The 26,835-nt window shown below is 46.1% G+C and overlaps 1 protein-coding gene across 12 annotated transcripts in view; it reads right to left on the bottom strand.

Moving 5' to 3' along the window:
- LOC310896619 (uncharacterized protein) overlaps positions 1-26,835 on the bottom strand; it is a 77,827-nt gene that overhangs the window by 5,425 nt on the left and 45,567 nt on the right. The window contains exons 1-4 of one of the 12 annotated variants that reach the window (XM_083829081.1): positions 24,724-24,979; positions 23,577-23,704; positions 14,098-14,162; positions 2,813-5,442 (exon numbers count right to left, since the gene is read on the bottom strand). In XM_083829081.1, the coding sequence (XP_083685207.1) occupies positions 5,244-5,442; positions 14,098-14,162; positions 23,577-23,704; positions 24,724-24,823 (492 nt within the window). In that variant the 5' untranslated portion in view covers positions 24,824-24,979 and the 3' untranslated portion in view covers positions 2,813-5,243. The other 11 variants (XM_083829082.1, XM_083829083.1, XM_083829076.1 and 8 more) reach the window with 11 other exon arrangements.

Below are 26,835 nucleotides of genomic sequence, written 5' to 3'. Positions count from 1 at the left end.
ATTGCTCCGAAAGGAACCTTAGGAGTTTGGACCCCACGGTGCTGAGAGCTGCATAAAAACAGCCTGGAACAACAACGGTGCTTGATCCCAGAGATCTAACAAATCTTTTTTTGGCTCATGTTATGTTTTAATGCCTTCACATTGCTTACAGAAATAATTTACGGAGACCAGACCAAAAGCTTCCACTAGAGGCATTTCTCTGGGTATCTCCTGTCTCTGTGCTTACTCGACAGCACAATTTCATGCTCCTGAGTGTCTCAGGGCTGTGAGAAGAACAACCTGTCATTCACAGACTCACAAAAGGAAGCAACTGCTCCTCCTACCCCTACATTAAAAGATTTTCTGTGTTTGCAAGTGCTTTTCCAGGACGATCTCACCATGGATAAGGTTATCTGCTGTCTGTTGAAACTTTTTTGCTAGGAACCTCTGTTCCTTGGTGTAGTCCTGCCCCCCAAAAAACAGAGTTCAGGTACCCAGAAATGTAAGTCTGGTAAGAAACTGTAGGATTTTCAAAATATGTTTGAAAATTAAGATTTTTTTTTCATGCTGATGCTGAAATCTAGGTGTTTCAAAATATTAAACTTTCTTCTGGACCTTCAAGGGTTAGAGACACGCATTTTAAAATGTGAGTTGAGGTAATCTCATGATTTAGCAAAACCGTTGCCTGATAACACACCCATTGCCTTTTGATGATATGAAAGGAGCTGCTGGAGGGACGGAAGAGGGTGCTGTCAGCCTCGGGTAAGATGCCTTTAACAAAGCTGATAAGAGCCCAGACACCCTGTAGAAAAAAATCTCTCTTGAAGGTTGGGGGAAAGGAAGCTGATCAAGTTTGTTCAGCCTCGAAGAAGTTAGCAAGGCAGAAAGATTTCTTGCAATACCTGCCCGCAGTGACTTAGCTCTAGCTCCATGGTCGTGTTGCCTCCTTGAAAGACCTGCATCTCATTCAAAATACTCTGATGCAAAGGAAATGGTGGTCACCAGACAGGCAATGGATGTGAACATGGCCACTAGTGGTCCTGGCTGGTGTTCAACGCCCGAGCTGACTTCACACCTTCACGGAGGACCTTTGCTAGGTTGCATAGAAGACCCCCAGGCAATGCACAACAAAAAATCCTTGGAGAGGGGAGGAGGAGGAGAGCAGAGGAGAGGACGTATCCTTCCCTCCACACCTGCACCAAGAACTGAAGAGAACCGCCTGGCACCCTGTCCCTCCTTTGGCTGCTTAAACCCCCAGGTGAGGCACAAAGGGCAGGATGAGTCCTGCTCCGAATTCTGCACGGTGCAGAGTCCAGCCCCAGGGATGAAGGTCTCGCTTGGCATCGGATGCCCAAAGGCACTGCATGGCATATTAAGCATCACGTAAGCATGTGATCCTGAGTCGCTGGCAGCATCCCAGCAGAGTCATATTCCCATTGCATTCCTTGGATGTCTCCCAGCCACTGGCTTGAGAAAGTCACTAACCTTCGTATGCTTCATTGTTCTGGCGGGGTGTCTCAGTCCAGAGGGTGTCTCGTGATTTCCACTGACCACTGTGCGTGCACTTACACAGGTCATCCCAGCAGCCGCTGAGCAGATGGATATGTCTGGGTGGCATGCCCTGGTCCCCAACACCCACCAGCAGGAGTGAGATCTCTTCCAGAGCTGGACAAGTCTTTCCAGCCAGAGCATGTACTCATCACTCCCACTAACACCTTCTCCCCGGAGGGAGCAGAGGAGCTGTGGGCAGTCTAACAGGGTTTGACTTATCATCTGCAGTGTTTGAGGAGAGGACTTCTTGGGGATGCAGGGCCACTGCAGCACAGCAGCAGACAAATTGTACCTGGGGAACACATCAGTCACTATGGGGAGCAGTCTGCATTCTCTCTAGTCCTGGGTAACACCAAAATTCAGTGCAGGAGGGTCACCAAATAGAAGTCACATTTCAAAAGAGGAAGAACGGTTAAAATGTAAAATGCTCAAAACTATGATACTGACCAGCTGGACTGAGAGAAAAAAGAATTTTTGTTTTCTTACCCACTGCTGGAGGATGTTTTCTCTCCTACCAGGCAAGCAGCATTTCATCCCCAAGCTGCCTGCAGTCCTCCGCTGCCGAACACAGGAGGTGCCTGGGTACCATGGCAAGCAGTGACAATACAACGGAGACATGATTTCTCCTCTTTGGCTTCTCTGCCAGAAGGGCTGGCCCAGCAATATGGGCACACCAGCCAGAATGCTTCTTAGGGCCTGTTTGCCTTGGACTCAATGCCACAAGTGTGCTTTGTAGCCTGCAGCTTTGCCACACAGCAGTCCACACGCTTCTTCTCCCTGGGAATCTGGGCTGGTGATGTATCCAAAATCCTTTCCCAGACATCTTGCCAACATCCACACCCTTATGCCAGAGCACTTACTCAAAGAGGAAATAATCAGGCGTGGGTCCTGGGCTGATGCCGAGACGCTGGTTTGCCACTTTGCAGATAAAACCTCAAGGCTTCCCTTAAACTCACCTGTGCAGGAACAAAACCCTCGAGTGTTGGCCCACTCGTCTTTCTTTCTCTTTCCCTCTGACAACAAGATTGCTGATTCTTTCATAAGACTGAATAGTCCAGGACGACTAGGCAGTCTGGGCTAGAGGGTAACTCTTAGGATGTTAGAAAGGAGCTGAAAAGCAAGCTCAGTCCCAAAGCAGGCAGCAGGGCTGAAGTATGAGCCACAGATGGACACTTCCTGCCCTTGGTCACAGCTGACAGGCAGAGAATCGCTGAGCCCAGAGGAAGGGCTGAAAAGGAATGGGAGCAGTGGCTGTGTCTACCTGGAGGATAGCGAGGAAGAAATGAAGATGGCAGCAGTGAGAAGATTCAAAGAGGGTCAGTAACAATTAGGGTGACACCACGAGCTGCCATGGACATAAAATTATCCTCAAGCCTGACAGAACAGCATTGGGTGCTGCCAAGAAATACCACCTTTCATAGCTCAGGAAAGAGGATGCTGTCAGCCAGAAATTCATATTGCCAATACACTGGTCTCACGAGGAAGGGAAGGAAGGTGCTCTACAGAACAACACAAGATTTACAGATGTATACATTCAAGATCACTTGACGGACAGACCTTTGGATGAGGAGAGTGAAGGACACATGAAGAAGAGACTGGGGAAAACAGCAGCCATTGGAGAAGGAAAAATAGGTTTTCCAGAGGGCAGAAGGCTTGACCAGCTGCTCACATAAGAACAGAAGTAATGGCAACAGAAAGGGACCCAAACATGAAATGAGAACCAGGGACAGGATAAGAACCGGCTGACCAAGGACGGGATGATGGACCACTTTCATCTCTTCATCATTTCCTATTATCCAACAATTTTATTTGTACTGGCTTGAGCTAGGAAGTCAGGAAATGTTTCTCTTTTTCAAGCATTATTGCATTTTTGTGAGTTATTAATGAAATGACTCTAGGCTCCCGCGTGTCTGATACTGTTAAACTCTGCATAAGGTTGGAGAAGTGAGACAAGGTTCAATGACAGTCAGACTACAGGGGGTAGCATAGACTTCTCCCTGGCCTCTTTTTTTAATGTACAATAAATAGATGTTACAATTATAACAGGAACAGAAAATATCCAGGACACTTGCAGAAAGCAGGTCCAGTTTAATTTTATCAAATTGATATAAAAAGAAACTCAAATATACTGATGATATATATTGAAAGATAATTCTCCGGCTTAAATGAAATTACTGATACATCATGTTGAAGAGGCTGTGTGCTGTCTTTGAGAATATGCAGAAAGAGAAAGACCAGCATCTCCGATTTCCTGATATATGTGGACTGGAAAAGTCAGTATGAACTTCGGAATCTCTTTCTTTTACACAGTAAAACAGAGAGGTTGATACAGCAGGGATAAAATAGCAAGCAGCCAAGAAGCCAACCCACAGGTACAATGAGGGTTAGACCAATTATTAAACACAGAACAGGGCATCTTGATTAGGGACTTTCCTAAATCATGTAGCATGTAAGACAAGGAGGAGACATGAGAAAGATGTTCAGCTGGTGGGAAAGGGGATGTTTTTCCATGTCCACTTACTGTTTAGCACGAGAATCCCTACACGGAGCAAACATGCATCCAGTGAAACCTGCCAGACAAAAGATGTTTCCTACAGACATCACATTGCCTCTGCAATCTGCATGCTCAACCTTGAGCATATGTATCTGTAGAGCATTTAATTTCACAATCCCATACTCTTTTTCCACAGGGCTTCCACTGTTCTAACTGTAGGCATAATTACTCAGCGTAGCTATTTGCCCTCCTTACCCAGTGCATTACCCACAGGCCTGTTTTGCACTGATTTTTCCTGGTTTTGTTGTTGGTTGTTTGTTTGGGGTTTTGTTTTTTTGTTTGTTCTGTTTTGCCAGGTAGACAGCTTTACTGAATTCCCTTGCGACCTTACCATCAGATCAGAGAGCTTCAACATATTGATGCTTATTTCTCTGTGGCATGCATGGGAGAGGGGATGGTGCAACCCCACAATAAAAGAGAGAGGTCAAAGTTGCCAGAAGTTTCTCACTAATTATTGCTTCCAAAATGAAGGCACTCAGGGCTTATATTTCCCAAAACTGTTGGCAATCTTACAGCATTTTATGCATTCAGCATACAGCTCCCACTGATTTCCCTTCCAGGTGTGCACTCTTGGCAGTGCCACAAACATTGTCTGCACGAAAAACACAGCCTGCAGCGAGTGACAGACAAAGTCTGGTCTGAATGGACTCTGCAGCTGCCCAGAGAGGCAGGAGAGCATCTGTTTCTCCAGCACAGCATCCCTCTGCCTCACCTATGGGACACTCCCTGCTGCTCCTGCCATGAAACCCATGCAGAAGGCATCAGTGCCACTCAGGGCAGGTAATCTAGAGCAGCTTCCTCCTCCACAGCCTGACTCTTTCCCAGATCAGCCTGCTCTGTGTGCCGAAGGAGGCAGAGGTCATACCAAAATACAGTGTGTGCTCATGCAACCAGAGAGCAACAGAATGCCTCTCGAGCACAAGGCAGAGGCATTCCTCATGCTCGGCATCTCCTAACCGAGTGACCAACTCTGCAACTTCAACATGAGGCACTGCAACAAAAGCAAAACCGTCTTTTAAATAAAAATTGGACAAAACATTTTGTTGCGTGGATTTGTATTGATTGCCCACTTTGTCTGCCACGGAAGAGTTATTAGTTTCAGACAAGTAATAAAGATCTGCACTGCAGATTAGCTGGGTTATGCAAGCTGTTTTTTTCTTCATAGACCAGCCACTGGTTGAAGGAAAGGAAGGGAGGGGGTAAGATACACACTTTGGCTGGGAGTTTCACATCTATTTGAGACAGCAGACAGAAAGGAACACCAAGGTCTTGTGGGTTCAGCTCTAGGATGCTGGCAGTCATTGAGACCAGCAGTTGCACACCATTCTGCCTCTACGTCTTCCCTCATTTCTTTGCCTCTGTAGACAAAAGAAAATATAAAAAGTATTAACAGAAATCTAGTCCTCACCTCCATATAAGCACAAAAACTATATGAAATAGGATCAGCCTGGTACCTCTCCCAGACAGATCACATTATGTGTGTTTTCTGCACGAGTCTGGCCATTGAATCTTGGTCATTGTAACAAAAACGACTGAAGAAAGGTCGGTTGCTTATGAGTTTAAACAGTGTCCTATGCTCTTGGCATGAGTCTGATGCATGGTCGTGGCAAGTAAAAATTGCAATTGATTTTGCTAAGTAGGTATTTCAAAGTGATAGAGGTCTTTCCCTTGCTCTCTGGGCAGCATCCGTTTCAGAATGCCTCTGAGACGTTACCTCATTAATTTTAATGAGAAGCCCAGACGTGAGTCTGACACAACCATAAATTGTTCTTTTTGTGCGTGCGTGTATGTGTGTGTTTAAAAGAGCTCCCTGTGTTACCTCGTGAAGGACCTCACTGTGTTGCATGCTGACGTCCGCTATTTAGGCACACGTCATTCTGGCTTCGCCACACAGCTCCCTTTTCATGCTTCAGCCACCCTTTGCGAATTACCTTCGTGCTTCTCCCTGCCATGCCCTCTGTGCACAGACCTTCTTCCATCTCTGGCAGGAGCAAGAGGTTCTCCTACATCAGACAGCCTCTAGATTTAGGCTGTGACATCACCCCCAAAATACTCTTGCTCAGGCACACCTGTATACTCACTTCATCCCACCCCATGTCCCTCACCATCCTGTCCAAGCCGTGCAGCCTCTAAGGAGCCCCCTCAGACCCTCGTGCAAGGGACGAACTGAAGATTAGCCCCAGGCTGTCGAGTTGAGGATGGGTGGTAACCCTGACACCCCCAGCAAGGGGGTAAGGTAGCTGAATTATGACAGCTTGCTCTCCTATTTTTCCATATCTGATTGCCCAGCCAGGCTGGCCATTGAGAGACAAGCTGCAGACAGAAACCATTGCCAAAGGAAAAACCCTTGCTCAGGATATCTATATCGGGAGGGATCCAGCTTTGTACGTCCTGTTATAGAGAGTCCTGGAAAAAACAGAGTCCTCAGTGCAGCCCATTCACTAGCTACTGTGAGCTCAAATCCCACGCGTCTGCTGTGGGTAGTGGGCATTGGCTACTTAAGTGACATTGCCACAAGGCACAACAGCCACTTGTCCCTTCAGCTATGCCATTTTGCCTTGTATAAGAAGCAAAATGAACAGCAGAATGTTGCTTACTGTGGTACCTGTGCTCCTAAATTTCCTTCCTCCCACATGTGTGCATTTCAGAGATGACCCATTTCCCCTCCCAGAAAGATCTCTGCTTCCTCCTGTTGCACAACAGGCTTACTCCTGCTTCCAGCTATGGACCATTTTCAACCCAGCTCATCTCCTCATCAAGTTCTGACACTACCCAGACCATCTCAGACTGGGGAAGAGATGTTTGGTATGTTTTTTTGCCCAGCTGGTGTCCATTCACTCAGCAAATGTCCAAAATTAAGGTAAATTTTATCATCTTTCTCTGTCTTTGTAGGACTCAATTATTGCATATAGTTTGATAGTCGCTTGGGTTTTCCCATCAGTGAGAATATTTATGTTGTTTTTAATCCCTCTCGAAGCAGCAAAGGCCACCTGCCAGCTCTTTAAAAAAGAGATGCTGCATCTGTTTGGTGAACAAGTTATATAGATCTGCATTTGTAAACTTTGATTCAACCCAGATATGCATGTGACTTGGGCTTCCTCTGCTTTCTATGTCCTGATTAGTATCTGCCCTTCTGTAAACATCCCGAGTAGCTTGGCAACATGGACTCTTTCCATCCTGTGTGACCGCATATGACAACATTGCCATTTTATCTTGATTATAAAAGTAGAAAGTCTCTGCTGGTATGGACAATATTTCAGAATTTGATGGTGTCCATCTCACCCCAACATCACAAAGTGGCTTCCTGTCAACCTTTGCTGTGTACATGTAAATGGAAACATGAAGAACTTCACTTTCTTTCTCATCATCAAACCTATTGATTCCAAGTTTTTGTCCCCCCAGTCACATGTTCATAAATACACTTTGGTTTTGTGTGTCTTTACAGTCTGCCAAAAGCAGCATAGTTTTGTTATATGGGATGCTTTTATTGAAAATTTGTAACTAAACTGCTTTTGTCGAGCTCATTGTTTTCTGTTGCAATTGCTTCCATGTTTATTGCAAACTAATCTGCTCTCTGCCTTCTGTTTACCCTGGCACAGTTTTTGTGCCCTGGTATGCATAAGTAAGTAGATTCACTACCCCTGGCTCACTGCATGTTAATGCTTCCAAGTACTGGTTTCTCTGGACTCCCAAACCCCTGGTGTTACTTGTCAGCTCAAGTCCTCTTCTAGCAGCAACCTTCCTTTGTGGTCTGTCACGGCAAATCCCCCACTCTCCAATAGATCAGCTGCCAAATAGCCATGAATGAGCAAGGTTTACTTTTATCCAGAAAGCCCATCAAAATGGTCGATAACATCGTCGGCCAGGAAAACTCTTGTACAGTTGCCTCTGGGATGTTTCTGAAGGACTGGAGACTAATCTCCATCAGGCTGGAATGGGCAGTCCATTTCTCTCTTCTCAGAGATAAAACCTTCTGCCGTTTCTCTGAAATGTTTCTAGACAATCTTAAACTCGATGCAATCCTATTCTGATTCTTCATCAGGCTCCTTTTAAGCCCAAGGACTGAGTCTTAACTTTAGCAGATTTGTTTCCTGCTGACACTGTGTAAGAGCGATGCTGCTGCCAGGGTGTGGAGGACCAGCCTTTTTTGCCTGGCACAAGATGTATCGCAGCGCGCAGAGAGTAAACATCTCGTCCCATTCAGGCAGGTCATAGCCAGGGAAGCAGTAGCAAAGCTTTTTCCCATAACAATTACTCTTTCTCTGGCCTTGTTTTTCATGGTCTCCTCCTTCCTCCATCCCTCTCTGTCCCCTTCCTTTCTTCTTACTGCTTCCAATGTGGTCACTTTTCTTTCCACCTTCAACCTTGCCTGTCTTTTTTTGTTGGCTGACCACAGAAAAATTACCTCTCATCCAGGGAACAGCACAGCAATTCTCTACGCTCGGTGAGCTGCTAACAGGACTCTGTCAACAAAGCACCCGTACTAGCAGTGTGCTCTGTGTGAGCCAAGCCTGCTGCGTCAGAGGAAGGGAGCCACGTTTCATGGAGTATGGACCTCCTCCGTGGCTGGGGTCTGCTCTTTGAGTATCCATCCCCCAGGTGCAAGCGAATCTCTGTTTAAATGGCACATGTTCTCTAGTTCCTGCTTCTAAAAGTAGAACCCATTTAACTCAGCAGATTGCCCAGCTGGAACAGGCTATTTACAGCTGTACCTGAAGCCCTGATAAGATAATGGTTATGTTGTAAATACCTATCACATTATGTTGCCTTCGGTTAGTGTTTTGGGATCACACATGAACTAAAAGGCTCCAAGTATTGAATAACATCTCAGGGTTCCTTCACGAAGAAAGCTGAAAGTCCCATGGGATTTTTAAAATTTGTTTATAGTACTAGAAATTTCCTGGGGACCTGGTAAAAATCATCTGATTGTGTGGTAAAAAGCAGGCATTGCAGCTGGGTCTCGAGACAGGGAGTCAGGGTGGGCCATTTTTCCACTTTGTTCATTTAATAGGTGTACATTTCATTAAGTGAGATTGGATCTGACATTTATTGGAATTATTAGGGAACAGGGAAAGGAGTGAGGTGAGAGAGCTTACAATAAGGAGGTGAGCGGAAAACGTGTGCACATCACAGGGTGAAAGAGGATTTGTTCTTCCTTCCTCCCTCTGCCCTCTCCCCTTCCCAAAATTTAGTCTGCTTTCAGAGCGGAGCGGAGACAGGTTTCTGTGTGGTTTCCCCAAGGTTCTCCCACATTCTGCTGGTGGTGATGGATGTGGGAAAAAAGCACAGCACTGGGGGCCTCTGTCACAGCAAGAGGCTGTTGGAGGGGGGTTTGCCCAGCCCAGGGAGCTGCTGTAGGCTAAACCTACATAACAGAGGTGTGAGGCAGGCTGGTAAGGAAAAGGAAAGACCAAGGTTGTATGGGGATGTTTGGGTCTGGGGAACGCTCTCTCCTTTTCTTCACTGCAGTACCCAAAGTTTAGCATGAAATATTTGCAGACCAGTGCTGTCCTGACATGGCAGGAGAGGCTGCTGAGGTGCCACTTTCCACCGACCTTCAGCATGGCTGCTCTCCCATCAGCCAAAAAGCCGCCCCTCGAGTAAGCATCCTTACGGGATGCACACGTAGTTATGCTCACAGACCACACACGAGCTGCAGACAGCGCTGGATGGTCCATTTGCTTCGTGTTGTTCCTCTTGGAGAGGAGGGAGATCCCATTAAATGTGAAAGCCGTGCTCTGCCGTCTGCCCCGATTTCCTGTTCACGTGATGGCCATAAGAGGCAGCCCGTGCTAACCTTTGGGGCACCACGCAGAGCTCATCAGCATCTTGCCTGAGGTCATTAATAAGGCATATTTCTTTTTCTATCTAATTAAGCAGATTTTTCTATTTAATTGCTGGACCCATCCTTCCTTTAGCCCCGTGCGTCACTGTGGTTATATTCACACAGGCACTCTCAACCTGAGGAGCTGGAAAAAAGCATCCCCTGAATCACGCCCGAAGCACAGCAGAAGATGTGGTTCTCTCCCCCTAGGAAACCATAATCAAGTTCATATGTGTTGTTTAAACCCACTGTTGTGTCTGTGCATCAAATAACTGCTGCTTGACCCATTAGGTGAAACGACTGCAAATACAAGGCTATTCTGGCGCCAGAGCTAGAACCACAGAAAGTCAGGAATATTTATAAGGGCAACAAAGTCAGCAGCTGGGATATAACTCCAGGATTCAGGAAACATCAGCCCTGCTCCAGGTTCAGCCTCTGGGTCTTCTTTTTCACTGTCATCCCATGTCCATGTGGTACAGACTCTCTCCCTCATTAGGAGCTCGTACAGTATCTAGCATAACGGGGCCTTGACCCGACGCAGCCCCAGGCCTTGCCTCCATAAATCAAGTACAAGAATGGGATTACAGCACTGTCACCCAACAGCAATAGCATGTGCTCCAGGTCAGAGACACCGAAGGGCAAGACTTGCTCATTAAGAAAGAGAAAAATATGGGATTTTTCACTTGACATTATCAGGGAAACATGTTCATTCATGTTTACAGAGTTACTGTAAGGGCTTCCTACAGCAAAGATATCCTCTTATGGCGAAAGTGAAACCCTATCCAGCTGCTCAGCCTGCTCTAGGCTGACCTCCAAAACTGAAAAAAGCCCCCAAGACAGAAAGCGGATTTGGGGCCCAGAGGAAAGCCTCAGGCAGTGCTAAGCTCCTTGGCTGGAGGAAACCTCCGTGCTACGCCAAACCGCCCGGAGGCTGCACGTCTCTGAGCTGCACCAACACTGATGGAAGCAGGCACCTGGCCCTGCCGCAAGCCTCCCAGCCTTCCTGTACCAGTGCAGACAACTGCAGCTGGAGCCTAGCATTTGCAGGCACTATTTCAGCCCCATTCCTAAACGGATTTGGCCTTTTCCCATTTGGCTCAAAACATAGCTCAGAGGCAGTGGCAAAGGCTGCAACCTCTGCTGGCCTCCGACAGATTCTGGCTGGTATTAGCTCCCCAGCACAAACCCCAGCATGCCTTGGATTGAGAAAGAAGAGACTTTCCACTGTATATTTGCAGCCTGGCTTTTGTTTTCCTACAGAAAAGATTTTCATTGAAGTAAATCAGCATTTCCTCCCCCCTCCCGAAGATACCCCAGATCTATGCTGCTTCTTTTGCAAGAACTAATGTTCCCCTTGGATTCACAGAAAAGCTTTGAATTACACAATTATTAGAGTGACAAAATAGGAGACAGGGCAGCCCATGGTGTAATTTTGCAAGCCAGGGAGATGTTAGGGTTACTCACATCTAACCCTACTTTTGTACCTGGCATCCCGGTGAGGCATCAGAATGGTGGCAGGTCTAGATCAGGTATGAGTTTCTCAGAAAAGGGTTGGGATACAGTTAAAGCATCATCACATCCTTGGAGGACTGGAGTCTGAGCCCTTCACCTTCTGAAATCCAGGCAATATTTCTCTATTTCATGTTGTGATTTCAGTCACTCGAATAATCTGGGGTTGGACCTGGGGAAACCTGGTGCTGCTGCTGAGGGGAAGGTTTCTCCTTCCCTTCATTGCTCTGCTCAAGAGGAGGATCAGGATTTCTAAGGACTGTGAGCAGGGCAGAGGCAAGGGCAAAATCAAGGTCTGAAGCTCCTTCTGAAAGTGTTAGTGATGGACTAGCACAACCTGAATCCAGCTTGGCTAGATCCACTGAATAGTCTGGGGCAGGTCGTTTCATCTTTGCGCTGTGGTTCCCCGGTTGTAAAAGAGAAGAAAACTTTTCCCTACCTCAGAGCAAATCCCTTGGTTCTTGTCAAGCACTTAACTACTACAGCAGTGAGGGCCATATAAATTATAATTACACTGAGTGCCTGGTGCTGCTGCCCGGAACTAGCACTTCATTCTTTAGTGCACAAAATTTCTTTTTGGTGGGGAAATTAGCTGCTGCTGCAACCCTAATTAGGTTCCCTGTCTTGAATGACTCATTTCAGCATACAGAAATCAGTTTTCTTTGTCTCTAAAGGAAGCCTGAAATCATGTTTTAGAATTCAAACCAGGTTATATTTGCCCATAGCACACAGCCCCCAAAGTCTGGTTAGGACAGGGTGGGGAGCCAGGGGTGTTAAACTTAGAAATGGATTTAATTAACCTTTGCTGTTTATTGCTTGCTTCCAGAGTTCAGCCAGGTTAGGAAAAGAACAAGGAATGGGTCACCCAGTGTTTACACGGGGCTTTTGAAGAATGGCCCAGACACTTATTTTCCCCCTCCTTTCTTTAAACATTCCCAGTTTAAAGTTGTGGCTTAATTTTGGAGCCACGGAAGGGGGATGTTGATTCAGGGAATGGTAAATAGATGGTGGTAGGAGGCAATATGAGCTTCTCTGTGCTGCCTTTATCCCAGCCTATCTTTCTACTTCCTCAGCCTGCTGTATGCAGGAGGTGGTAGGAGAGATCAGCACGAGGGCTGCGATTCATTTACATGCTGAGGGTGCACATAACATTTTGGTCGTCTCTGTCTTTGTACTGCTCCTCTGTATGAGGTGAGAGTAAAACAAATCAGTGTCTCATAAGTGTTCTGGGACATCCCAGAGGCACTTCTACCTACGAGGTGTCCCTCTCTGCCTTCCCTTCTACGCAGAGCATCTGTGCCCTGCCCATGCGGCTGTTCTGATGGGAACAGACAGATGTGTCGCATGCTGGGGGAGAAGGTAAGGAAACGTATTCATGCCTCAGCCACCTGCCAGCAGTCATACCAAGTCCAAACTCAGCCAGTGGGCCGCTTTGTTGCAGTCCTGACAAGGCTGATCAGCTTCTCCAGGAGAGCCCACAGTCCTCCAGGTTGTATCCGCACCCACCGGCACATAGCCAGGGAGCCGGGGGTCTTCCTGGGCTGGGGAAGGGGACGAGCAGCCAGAATAACTGAAGGAAGATGCTGTTTACTTCTGTTCTCCCAAATGAGTCACCTCCAAATCAGCTTTCTCTTGAAAATACTCTGCACAGTGTCACAGACGGAAAAATTGTTTTTCAGGGTTTGATGAGCCTGTCCGATGCTACGGAGCAGGAAGCCACACAATTTAAACAGCTGTCATCAGACTGGCATAATCACAGCAAGAAGCTCCAGCAGTGGCTCTGAAACTTAGGAGTGACACGAAGATTTAGGAAATGATTAAGTAGGCAAATTGCACTGTCTGTGTAAAAAGAAGGGGTAGCACTTTTTCAGCCGTTGATTTTTTCTTTTTCTCTCCTTGCTTAAAATATGGAGGCGAGGAGAGGAAGAGGAGAGGAAGAGAAGAGGAAGAGAGGAGAGGAGAGGAGAGGAGAGGAGAGGAGAGGAGAGGAGAGGAGAGGAGAGGAGAGGAGAGGAGAGGAGAGGAGAGGAGAGGAGAGGAGAGGAAACATGGAAACATAACGGAAAATAAAAAGAAAATACATAAAACAGAAAAAAAAGAGAGAATTCAGCACATTTCAGAATGCAGTGTTTTATATTCAATATGTGACAGATTCCTCCCTTACTGACCTTATATCAGATTGTTGGATGGTATAAACTGATTGATACCCATTGGTTTTGGTTGGGAATCCCATCCTGTATACTCGAGAAACAAAAGACGGAAAAAAAAACCCTCCTAGGAGGTCACTTTGAGATGTGGATATTACACAAGACAAGGCTTTCACTCACATATTGTTTATGCAACAGCAGTGTCAGACTGCAGTAACTCTATTAGCTTCCACCAGGAGTTTCAAAGACTACAAGAGAAGAACTTAGACTGGGAACTCTCTAGGGTAGAGACACAAGCAATGCTGTAAAGAATGAAGGAAATGTCCTGCAATAGAGTAAAAATTTCTATAGCAAAAAGAAAGGAAAATAATATCATAGCTTTAGCAGGCTGCCATAGTATAATTCCCTCTAATAATCACCCAGAGTATACCCCTCCATTTTGTAATGACTGCAAGCTGTGCGTTGAGCTGCAAGTGGAAGACAGAAGTTCTTCCAGTGGAGTGGGTGTGATGTTGTCTGCAGTCATGCTTTACCTTTTAAATTTATGTCCATGGACAATGACCTTCGGGCCAATCCTGAGCCGAGAAACGTTGATGCTCTAAGAAAGAAAGAACAGTTTTCTAATAAATAAAACAGGGTAGAAAGATGACTTAATGGTTACAGGACAACTCAGGAGACAGTAAGCCAACCCTTTCTCCTTCCACTGAAACATAAATAGGAATAGTTCCTATCCCTCCGTTGATCTGTAATGTAATGGGAGTCGAGTTAGTCTCTCATTACGCTTTTGGACAGCGTCTAGGAGAGTGAAACCTCAGTCATGGCAAAACACTTCTGGAATCCAAGCGAAGACGATGTCATGGAAACTTGGATCTGGATGATCCAAAACATTCCACCAGCCTTGCAGTGGAAGGCCGTGGAGATACTGCATGACAGTAAGTGGCAGTATTTGCAAAACAGAAGGGGATGCTTGCTCCTTTCTAATTATGGAGGAGAGCATAGTTGATTCAACCTTAAATGGCCTCTGAAACAGGAACATGCAAAGAGAAAATTTCCACTTGGACTGAAATATTGACTCAGTTGGTGGAAGCCAAATTCTTCAGCAGATTAGATGCAATGATAAAGTTTTTCAGATCTCCTTTGGCATGGAAAGCCCAGGGCTGAACACCTTTGATATATTCATTGGGCAGGTTCCAAAACATTTCCCTGCACAGATGCTAAAAACCATGTAAAAATTAAAGTGTCTGCCGAGGATTTAATTGTCTGGGACAGACCTGTCACTGAGTATCATGAATTATTAGCGCTTACTGAAAATTGCAAGTGGGAAAAGGTTTCAGCTAAATAAAATGTTTTCAGTTAATAAATAAACAAATAAATAGGTAGAAAGAAGCAAGAGAGAGAAAGGAATCTCTTAATTACTATAGATACTGACCCTAAAATGATGAACTGAAAGTTTGGATTCTCAGACATGTTGTGTTCATAAGTTTATGACAAGATTTTCACAACCTGTGTGAAATGGCTTCCCAAACAAAACAAAGGCAGTCTGACAACATGATAAAAATAAATAAAAATAACCATTTGTAGTATGTATTGATATTAATCCAGAATACTTTTTTTTTTTTTTTAACCTATTAAAAGCAACCAAATTCTTCATGGATGCTTCAACTGGAGACTCATGAAACCACAAGTCTCCAATTTCATGAGTCCAACTTTGCCCAACATGCTGCATGACTGAGCAGAGGCCTGAATTGCATGCAGAGAACAATAGAGGTAAGAAAGTAAGTGCTTGCACAGCTTAAGAAAGCAATGCTAGGTCTTGCACAGTTTTCCTGATTTGCCCAAGTATCACAAGGGTTATAAACAATGTAAGGCAGACAGCAGTTCCCTCTGATTCTAGAAGAGCACACTGTGATCCTCTGGTTGTATGATTTGGTCATGGCAGGCATGCTGTCAAGAGCAAATGCACTACCTGATGGTGGGGAACAAGCAGGAACAGCTCATGCAAACACAGTAAAGGCATCATGTACTGCATCTCCTGAGACAAGGGAAATCTTCTAGGAATGAAACAGGGCAAGCATCAGCGCACACAACTGAAAACTCATGTACACATTTATTCGCTCTGTGTTTACATGCTTCTGGGATGAAAGAAGCAGAAAGCAGATAAAACAGAAGAGGAAGGTGCACATAGTTGTATCTAGCTACTTCTGCATTTATTTGGAGCCCTCTGACGATGGCCAGCCCAGCCACACTGAAACCAGGGCCAAGAAGCCAGGGTTTCTGCTGATACAAGTTGGCACCGGTCCATTGACAAAAGCAGGTCGCATCGTTGGATGGTGTGGAGCGGGGTCATCCCACTGAAGTCACTAGTCCACTAACCCAGCCTCGGTTTCATAGAAAGTCAACAGAGCATCAGCAGCCATCAGGAGCTGAGAATTCGGTGCCTTCTGTCTTGCAGTAGATTAGGAAGACAGAGGTTTCTCCAAAAGACCAGTGAGGCACGCTGACAGCAGAAGGGAGGGAAAAGAGAGGCAGGGAGCCAATGTAAGGATCTTTGCTGGGCTTATTAGCACAGGCTCCAGGCTGATGCTGCCCGAGCCAGCAGTGGGACAGGCAAGGAGGACGTGGCTCGGGAGGCTGAGCAGCCGCGGGTGGGTGAGAAGGCAGCGTGCCCTGGAGACGGGGCCAAGAGGAGGAGAAGGGAGTGGGACCCGGCAGCAGGATGACTGGTGGAAAGGCGCCCGCTGTCCTCTGACACATTCGTGATGTAACAGCAGCAGCTACACCACGGGGCTTTTCTCGCTCCGTCATTGTGCTTCTTCAGCAAATTTGCTGGTATGCTGAATTTAGAAAAGCCCTCTTTAAAAAGAGAAAGAGGGAGACATTGTTTCACTAGAGATGGTCCCACCTAACACTGAAATTGCTTAACATTTCTTATTAAAGGCAGTTTTCAGTTACTTATAACTTTGTCACATTAACCATCTGCCTGACAATTCTCCATGCTGGGTGTCTGCCTCAAGCTGAATTTGTTTTGTTCATTTGTTTTTGCATTTCTGCCTAAGTGGTGTGGTTGTTTCTGAGAACAAGGAGAAGAAAAATGCATTGTTTCCTTCATGGTGAAACAGTCTTAATGATTTGTGACTCCCATGATTCAGAGCAGGCACATGAATACTGGGCTGCCCTCATCTCAAGGATGTGCTTCAGGCAGCCTCCTTAAACCTACCCCTGCTTGGCCACCTTATGAGCCTCAGAAAAGCCAATGTTTGCATTTTGTGAGCAGAAGAAGCAAGACAAGCACTGGTTTTCCCTGAAGGTTTCCTGGATATCTCTTCTGGGTCTGTGTCTCATCTTGCCCAGCTCTGTGCCACCACGCAGGAGATGCAGTTGCACCCATGTGCCCCTGCACAGGGACATGAGGACTGAGGGGAATTGCTTCATCCACCCCTGCTACTGAGTCCTCCGGCTGTGAGAGGCCTGGACCTACTCTGCCTTCCAGGAAAGAGAGGTAAGCAGAGATGCAAACTGGAAGGAGCTGGGGGCTATGAGTGGAAAAAAGCATGAGGCACTAGCCAGAGATGAGTGATGGGGTGGTGTGAGTGAGAGAAGGGGTAAGACGAGGAAGGGAGCACCGTGGTGTACAGGGGAATATCGCTCAGGATCTAAGTGATAGAGAAGGTGCATTCAAGCCATAGAAAATTCTCCTTTGGGGAGTCTCAATGCCCGTTGGCTGCCCAGGCTCTGAGAACAAGCCCAGTGTGTTCCTGTCTCTACTGCTCTCCCGTCATCTCTGGTGGCAGAGGGCAGTGGATCTCCGGGTCCCCTTCCCGTGGTGACCAATGCCAAGGTCAGCATGTCTCCACACTGTGCACTCTCTGACGGGTAAGAGAGAAAGCACTGAAACTTTGTAGTGATTCCCCCAGTAAGCCAAGGCTTACACATGGAAAACTATGCTAAAACTGCACTACGACTGCACAGTGCAGTGAGGAAATACAGGTCCGGAGATTTGCCATACAACATTAATTTCTCCCCTTTGTGCCTCTGCTTTATAGTACAGTCCTTAATGGCGTGATCACGTACAGTTTTGTTGGATTTTTCCCAGAGGACCCCTGCATCCTTTACTGCCAAGCTGAGGGGTGTGTAGGAAGTTAGGAAAGGGATTGGAGGCGGACATGATCTGGTCATTAATTCAGCTAGGCCTGCTCCTTTCACTGAGTCCCTGTGTGTTACTGGCAAGTCACTTAAATAAGCATTTTCACAGTTGGCTGCTACCTCCCGCTCTGTTTGCCAAGCTATGGACACCTGGGGCCAGACTGGCAAAAGTGCTGAGCGATCTCCATTGCAAGCGAGGTTGCTGGGAGCTGTGCCTTCAACACCAAATTATGGGAGTCCCTGGCACTAGAGGTTCAAGAAATCCTGGCCACTCCTGGCAAAAATCCTGGCAGAAATTCTCTCCCCCACACTCCCCCTCTCTTCAGTCAGGGATGTGTTTTGCCTCCCAAGATAGTTCATATCAGGCCATCACACATTTGCCTGTGATTCCCTCTCCATTTCGGGTGGCTTTAGTATCAAAACTTTCTAACAAGGGTATCCTAGGTCCTGCTTAGATCATCTTTCTTCTATCCTCCTAGCGCCATGTCCTGCCCAAAGATGTTCTCCAGTGCTCATTTCATTTGTTCATGAGCCTTTTACAATATTAGACTTTCTCGTCCACACACCATTCTCCCTCCCCACTCTCCCTCTGATCCCCTCAATAATTTTCTTTTTTTTCCTTGTCCTTTTCTCTCAGTAAGTGCTCAGCTCTCATATTCACAGAACACAATTGGTTTTGTTATATATCTGCAGTTTTGTCTTTCACAATAGTTGCTTGGAGGGTAAATTCTCTGCAGATTTAAATAACATGCCAATGTCTAAACATATACAACACTGAAAAAAAAAAAAAAAGCAAACTCATGTAGCTGTAAATCAAACAGCCAGACAGAGTTAGTGGTCCCATCTCTAAACTCTCTGTCTTCATTCCACTTTAGTAAGATGGAAGTGGTGCTAGCTCCTTCCTCTTTTCGCAAGGTCTGCAGTAAGGGGAAATGTCTTCATGTTTGTGAACTGCTCAGATTTGGAGTGAAAGTGTCACAGAAAAGCCCATGAGGAAATGTAATCCGTTTGCACTCTATGCAAAGCTTAAGTGGTGTTTAGTAAACAAGGTCTGAGGTCAAGTGATGAGGGTAAGAAAAAATTCTGAATAGTTACCCAGTGAGTTCAGTGATGATCTACCCCATACAGTGACCATTCTGTGACTGTAACACAATGCAGATTCATATAGAAGGCTGAATTGCATGAAGAATCATGATTTTGCATGAACAATCATGATTTTAGCACTTCCCATTTCTGAGCATTTCATGTTTCCAGCCACAGTGTTTTTTTAATGTCATTTTTAAGAGGTAATAAGGACACTGAGAATACAGAAACGAGTGTCTATCTATCTGAAATACTCTGCAGTTAACATATTTAGAAAGGCAGAACTTGGTTATCCACCTGTCCTCTGTGACAATACAGAATTGAACTTTATGAGATACATGCCACGTTACCTCCTCTGAAAGCTTCAGGCAAAGATCTGGAGGAAATGTTCATATTCTTGTGCACTTATTTGTTTAACCTTTTCCCCACGATATTCAGGTTAAATTTTCCCTTAACCCCATTCCTCCTCCCCCCCTTAAACCTTTACAAACAGGCAAGAACCATGTTAAAGATTCTTTGTCCTGGCTGCTCAGAAACCAGTAAGTGCGAGCAGGTATTAACATGCACCCATAAACACAGTCAGCCAATACAGAGCCAAACCAAGCAGGTTTGGGGCATTGTCCCATTGCAGTCTTCAAAAACCTGGACATGGCTGATCCCTCCAGGCCCTCAGTCCCTGCTGTCACTTTGCTGGAACACCATCCAGGTTATCACTGCCTCCCTGGCCTGGTGTGCTACAGATTTCGGATCAAGATTGTAACTTCCTGGTGGTGTTTTGCGCGCGCTTTGTGCCAGCGAGACCAAACTCCACTGACCGTCCTTGTAGCCATACTGCATGCCAAGATCTTATCACATCTGTTCCACGTATCGGCCCACCTCCTGCCTTCCATTTCTTGAGCCCCACATCTGGCTTTCACCAACACACTCACAAGTTCTCTCACTATCACCTGCCAAAGGTTTCCTGCCTTCTCATAGGCTGTGTGTTTTGGGTTGATTAACAGGTGTTTGCTTTCTGTTTGTTTGGTTTTTATCCCCTAGATGAAAATGTTATTTTTTTGCCTGGCTCTCTGCTCCTCCAAAGTCACATTGTATTTGTTCTCTGCCTAAACTTGCTCTTGCAATTCAGCACAGTTAAGTAGCATTCGTTAATGCCATTAATGGGCTTTTAACTCCCCGCAACCCGATTAATAGTGGAGATATTAAGTACACCCAGAAGTAATGTTTACAAAAGCACCCATGTGATTTAGAAGCATGAGTCCTGTCAAATGTCTCCGCGTCAGCTTTGCCTTTGAAAGTGAACTTCACAGTCTGGCATGGACCCAGAGAGGTGGGAGCACCGGAGCAGGCTCATTTTTTTGGGTGCCCTTTTTTTATTTATTTATTGCAAGCCTATCCCTCTATAGTGTGACATTGGGGTTAGCATCAAATCAAAGTTGATTTGCGTACTTCGAGATTTTTTTCTTCCCTCCCTGACTGCTGGCAGTTTTTACAGGATCTTGTTTTCTGCCTTACTTCCTGCTCAGCCGCTCGTTTTGCCCCTGTGTTTTTAAGAAAGCAATGGGGACTCTCCGTCACTTCAGGCTCTGTCTCCTTTATGTGGGGATAAAGTCTCCAGTATTACTTGCTTTTTTCAACCTCTATTTGTAAAATCCTTTCATCTTTCCTTGGCAGCAAGAACTCCCTTCGCATTCCTCTTGCATGCACCCTTTCCCTGCAGCAGGTAATGGCTGAGCATTCAGATTTGGTTGCTTTCCCTGCAGCAAAGGATATTAACATATCTAAATAAATACACCTGTTTATGCAGGAGCCAGACAGGCATCCGCAACAGACAAGGCTTGCTCTGTCCTCTGAATGCTCCTCTCTCTAGTAAGCCTCACAAATGCCTTATCTCAACTGAGCCACCCTCAGTTTGCTTTCAGACCCCTGTATGGACCAGTCCCAGTTCTGAGAGAAGAACAAGATGACACCTAGCTTCCTTCTTGGGCTCCTCCTACAGGAAGGGATTGTTTACACCTTGATACATACAAATAATTTCCCAGAACAGTGGGTAGCTACGTGGTGCTAATTCATCACAGCAGGAGCCACGCAGCTCTATCTTACTCACTACCCGAAAGCACTAAATCTCCAGGGTCCCATAGTCTGCTCCAGCTGTGATTTGTCCCAAACAACCATCAGAGCATGGCAGCCTACCTTTCCAACCCATCTCCACAGAATTAAACTGCTGCACAGCTCCCCATTGGCATTCCCCAACCTCCACTGAGCACGGACCACCCTTAAGAACAAACACAACTATTGCATCCTTCCCCTTGTTGATGCAGAAGAGCAAAGATCTCCTGCAGAAACTTGCCCAATTGCATTCATCACCTGAACTAGAGGTATGGGGCTAGTGGGCCATCCGCTTACTGACACACAGAGCCAGTTCCCATACCAGCTCTGAACAGCCAACAAGTCTTGCTCCAGGTGCTGTGTTAAGCCTGAATGGCATTCAATAGTGATTCAGCAGAGATTTGATGGCTTCTGACTGCTGCTTTCTTGCTGTTTTCATGGCAAAAGAATGCCATCTATCATCATTCAGGGGCCTTGCCCATGCTGACTTGCTCTGAGGTTTGATACTGGACACAAACTGAATGTTCAGGGGATGCTTGTGTTGTGCTAGTTATGCACGTGCTTTCAGATCCTTATGCAGCAGGAAGGATGTGGTTCCCTTACTGCAGGCAAATGTGTGATGTCCTAGCAGAGCTGCTTCCCTCTCCCACAGACAGCTTTTAGTCACCAAGATGTTTGCAAAGACTGAGGTACAGGAATGAAAGGCAATGAACATCCAAAGTTTCTCCATGGATAGGGGGAAGGATGGGACATGACTAGACAGTGCAGCAGTTCTCTGTCTTTCCGTATAATGTATAACCAGATATTACAGAAATATGCTATCCTGACCCTGAAAGAAAAGGTAAGGAAAAGTATGTTACATGCACATCCATTTTCAATCCACTTTGGAGAACCAAAGGCAGAGATATTTTTGAGCTGTACTAACAGGTCACAGCCCTTTAACTCAGATGACTGAAACAAGCAAGAAGCTATTCCTATATCCTGGTGCATGATGCCCTGGTATTGACCTTGCTGAAATGCAACTTGTCCAAAAAAACTGAGGTTGCAACAAGTAGCAGTGGGGTCCTTATAGGCGTTGTGGAGTGCTGGAGTGGAGTCCAATATTCTATCAGAGAAGCCTTTGGTGAAGTCCAATATTCTATCAGAGAAGCCTTTGGTGTGCCACACATTGATTCCCATGTAGGATATTCCCACCACAGAAGCTGGGATCACTACGAGCTCCAAATGAAAGCAGACAGTTGACTTTCAACAGGAGCTACTCCTTTATGGCTGTACTTGGGCTCTGAAAGCTCAGTAATGAATGAACTGAAACACCTTTCTTTAATATTTAGTAGTCACAATATTTTCCCATCATTTGTTCACACAGATGGCAGGGACAGTCTTGTTAATAAATATATTTTATACAGCTAAAGCCCAGCATGGGGGGGACTGATCTGTCTCAGATCAGGACCCTCTAGGCGCAATGTGGTTATGAGCACTCTCAGGCACAGTTTTGCAGTAACTTGGCACTACCTCCTGTGGCCCTGCAGAGGGGGAAACCATTTCAGTGTATCCTGCTTGGTGGAAATTTAAAGTGTTCAAAGAAGCCTGCAGGAACGGTGATCTGGAGTGGCCTGTTAGGATGCGGTTGGAGGACAGAATTAGACCTATACCCGTCTCACAGCAGCTGCCTGACAGAGAGGGGCAAGGGTTAGCCCCGGACTCCAAAATATTATTTGGCACTTGGTGAATGTGAGATAATGGACCGGACAAAGTGGGGATGGAGAACCACAGAATGCACCCAAGGAGCAACCCTGCTGGAGTGCATCCTACTTCCCCATGGGCACCCGCCAAGCACAGCCCTGCCTGGTTTCAGAGACCCTGCTGTGGGTGTGTTTTCAATAAAACAAAAGAGAAAAGGGCTTTATTTCACCAATTAAAAAAAAATCACACAAAGAAATTGAATAAATGCTATTTAAATCCTATGTCTTCTCTTCATAAGTTTAATACAGAACACAGGTCCATCTTAAAGCCCCAGGATACCACCAAGGGACTCTTAGACCACCTCTGTGGGAGACTTGCCTCTGATGTGGCCCTCCCCAAAAACCCCTCTGAAGCGGTCCATGCAAAGGCAAAGTCAGACTGGCAGCTCCATCCATCAAGGAAGCAGCTGGGACTGCTGCTTTCAAGCACGACTTCCATAACCACCACACCCTCTCTAGGACAGGTCTGTAAGCTGCCAGGACCAAATCTAGCGCTACATTCTCCCGAGTGCTATGAAATTTATTAACATGCTTGTTATTATCCTAGGGGAGCACTTTACAATCATCAGGTGAAGATTAATCCCTGGCTGTACTGAACTGCATCAGCTGTACCAACCTGTCCCAAAGACTAAATAGACAAAATGTAGCATGGGAATAGATCACAGCATGGGGACTGAGGGTGGGAGGGGGAGAATCAGGAAAATCAGTGTGGCTGGATGATAAATGAGTCAGCACATGTGTCTCAAGTACAACTTTGGACCATCAGTTTGTCTCTGATGGTGCTCATGCATGAGCTGCCCATTTGAATAACAGAAAAGCTTCACCTCTGCTGTTTTCTCCTTTCTTCACCTCTCACCATGACATCTACTGGAAGAAAAGCTTAGATTAAACACGATCAAGGGGAAAGGGAAGACAGGAGATGGGGGTTTATGGCTTACCACGTTCTCATCCATGTCGATGTACAAGCGACCAACAGCTAGGAGGACATCTGCCAATGTGTGCAAACACATGTTGAAGAAATCAGTCTGGCACGCTGAGAGATGGTTAAAAATCAACACAAGGAGTTCTGTAAGCAGAAGAGCTCAGGCTGAGACATTGAGAGCTGGATAGTCATTAGGAATGCAGCAGTGCACTGATGGCCACAGCAAGACAGATGGGAGATCATCAGCTATTCAGTTCATCACGGCGTGGAGAAGGGGGGGCCCATCCCCTGGGAGTCAGCACTGAAGTTAGTGATCAGGGAAGTCTGCAGAATATATATATATATATATATATATATATATAGCAGTACTGCCAAGGCATGATAAGGTGGTGCAAAAGAGTGCAGCTTCACTAAAAAGTAAGGTGACAATCTGTCCCAACATTATTTTTGGACTGGTTCAGCGTTGTGAACTTTTACCACTAGCAGAACTCTAGCCTGTTGTTATTTCGATAAGAGACAGAGGATGTTTCGCAAAACTTTGTGGCAGAACACGTAACGCTGGCCAGAGGGCTGTCACATTTGCAAAACTGGGTGAAATGTTGCAAACAGGCAGACTGGCGCCATTGGAGAGCAATTCCGAAAAACGAACTCCCGGGTACTTCCCGCTTTCTGCCAGGCGCCCAAACACCCTCCAGATACGAGCATTTTAACAAACACTCCTGCATCCCAAATGCTGCCTAGTCTCCAGGACCTCAAAGCATTGCCCCAGCATCCGCAACAGGATATAAAAAGTGAATATAAAAAGTTGTGTGTTTTTTTTTTTTTAAAAAAAAAAAGAAACCAGAGGTTTGACTATAAGTGTTTAAAAAAAGTACTGGCTTTGCAGTCAATAGCTCTGCAGGAAACTTGCCATACCATGATGCCAATGACCGAAAATGCCACCGATATGTCCCTCTTAGGGGCCACCCAAAATGTCTGAGTAGATGGCCATGCCATTGTGTGATTCCTTAAAATAAAATGACTATAATTGTGGTTAGGCTTCAGCAATCCAGGAGCCACATGAAAGAACATAAAAGCCACAGAATAACTTAGCTACATTGTCTACTGGGGCTTTGCCAGGGCTATTTCGGAGATGATGAAATCTCTATCTCTGCAGAACTTACTCTCAGTTTCAGGTTCCCAGATCTCTGCTTTACCTCGCCTGGAAATCAGCTCTATCGCCTTGAATTCACTGGTGTTCATTCCCCTGCGGCTGAATCCCATCGTGGAAATGTAATTAAGGATAAGCTGTTCTCTGGCACCAACCCTGTTCCGGAGGCCCAAGTCCCACCCCAATTTCAATGCAGCCTAAAGAAGAGGATGTCTGTTCCAGGGTATTGCATAGGAATGCATGGCTGTCCTGCTGAGTCACGCTGATAGAAGGAACCTCTGCCATGCAAAGGTATGCAGTTATTTTTGCTTGGTGCCTGATCACGTGCAAAGCAAAGCCAGATCACCCAAGTGTAGGAAGGGGAGGCAGAGGAGAGCTGCAGTTTGCGATGGGAGCAGCACAAGGGAATGGCTGTGCCAGCAAACCTGTTCCAAAGTCTTTAAACTATCCGCCACCGCGTGGCTGGTGCTCTTGTCTGTTCTTCAAACAAAGGAACAGCAGCAGAATAAATAAAAATTACAACCTACAAATGCAATCTGTACATTAGGAGACACACCTAATGCTAAGAGACACAGAAATGAGGAAAAACATTTTATTTGGCAAGGGGCTCAGTAGAATCCCTACACTGGGTGGGAACTCAGGAGAAAGACGGACAGAACAAACAGCTTTGGTCTGCTCGTGGGGCATCTGAGCATGTTCTTTCAGTCTTTTCCCCAGAGAATGCAAGCAACCATGACAGAGAAGCCATTTCCAGGGGTGACAAAGCGACTGCTGGAGACTAAACCTTCATTTTAGAAGTGGCTTAGGGTAAGGGCTTTTCAGCAAGAGGGTTTCCTAAGGCCCATCAGTTTTTGAAAACATGACCTCTTTCCTCAAAGATTTAAACCTATCAAGTGTTTAAACACTCTAATGCCCCTGTTTTAAAGCTGCAGAAGTCCCACTCCTGCCTCCACATTCATACCCTGCTCCCATTCCTCCGCAGAGTTAAGCTGGCAGTGCAATCCTGCCGGGCAGCTGCAGCAGCCTTCGTGCCATATTCTTTGCGTATCATTCCTAAGTTATTAGACCAAAGTCAGCAAGTGAGCAAAGAATAAGTTATGACATCCAGGGCCTGCAAGTACAGTAGCAGTGTAAACAGCAGACATGTCCAGAAGCTCCAGCGCCTTCCCTTCCGTCTTCAAGGCTCATGATTCTCTGCTATCCTGAATCTCTGGATAGTTTCAAACCTGATGCCAGCCCTCAGCCTGTGCTACCCTGGCAGTGCAGGTACAACCCTTTGCACTAATCAAAGAGTTGTGGTGGCAGGGGAAGGAATGACCTGCATACTCCAAAACTCTGTGTCTGTAATAAAACCTTCTCAAACTACCCTGCTGCTTTGTAGCCAGCAATTAGAGAGAGCAGAACAGAAGAGCATCAAATGCCCTACTCCACACTGCATCTTCCACAGTTTGTTTAGCCACAGTAACCCCCAAACAGCATACTACCAAGGTGCTGTCAGATGACTTGAGCAGGATAGTCCATGTCCCAGAAGGAGCTGTTGGGGTTTCTAGGCCATTCAAAGAGACTAATCACATGTTCATCTCCCCCTCCCTTCCCTCTTTGTTATGCTTGTCCCTTGAGTTATGCTTTCATTCCCCATTATTGAGGCTTCAGGCACTTGTGCGCTGATTTTTAAATCTCTCGTATTGCCTGTCCTTGATAGTTATCTGGCCCATGAAACCTCCTTGGAAAATATGTCAATCTTCTGATCTTTTTCTGCATGGACCCCAAATGCTCACCAGGAGCACCAGGTAGGACACCTGACACACTGCTCCAGGTGAAACAGATGTTCTCCCGGTTGGAGAGATCAGGGCACTGGGGGCAAGGGGGACAGACCCCCCCAGTTCACCCTGCCCCGGACAGGAGTTGTATACTCAGGTGGGCAAAAAGCTCATGCAGCTGTCTAGCTTTGTCCACTGCTCTCCAGGGCATCTTTTTCTGCTTCTGTCCATCCTCTGCAGACACAGATAGATGTGTCATGGAGCAGCTGAGGAGGAACCTTGCTAGTCCTAGTGAAAGGAAGATGGGTCTCCTGCCAGTTCCAGAAGTTGTGCTATAAAGTTGCACTTTTATCTTTTACATAAAG

The sequence above is a fragment of the Anser anser genome, assembly GCF_964211835.1.
Source record: "Anser anser genome assembly, chromosome: 3".
In the NCBI taxonomy this organism is placed as follows: domain Eukaryota; kingdom Metazoa; phylum Chordata; class Aves; order Anseriformes; family Anatidae; genus Anser; species Anser anser.
Note: the sequence above shows the minus strand (reverse complement) of the source record. Positions and strands in the feature narration are given on the sequence as shown.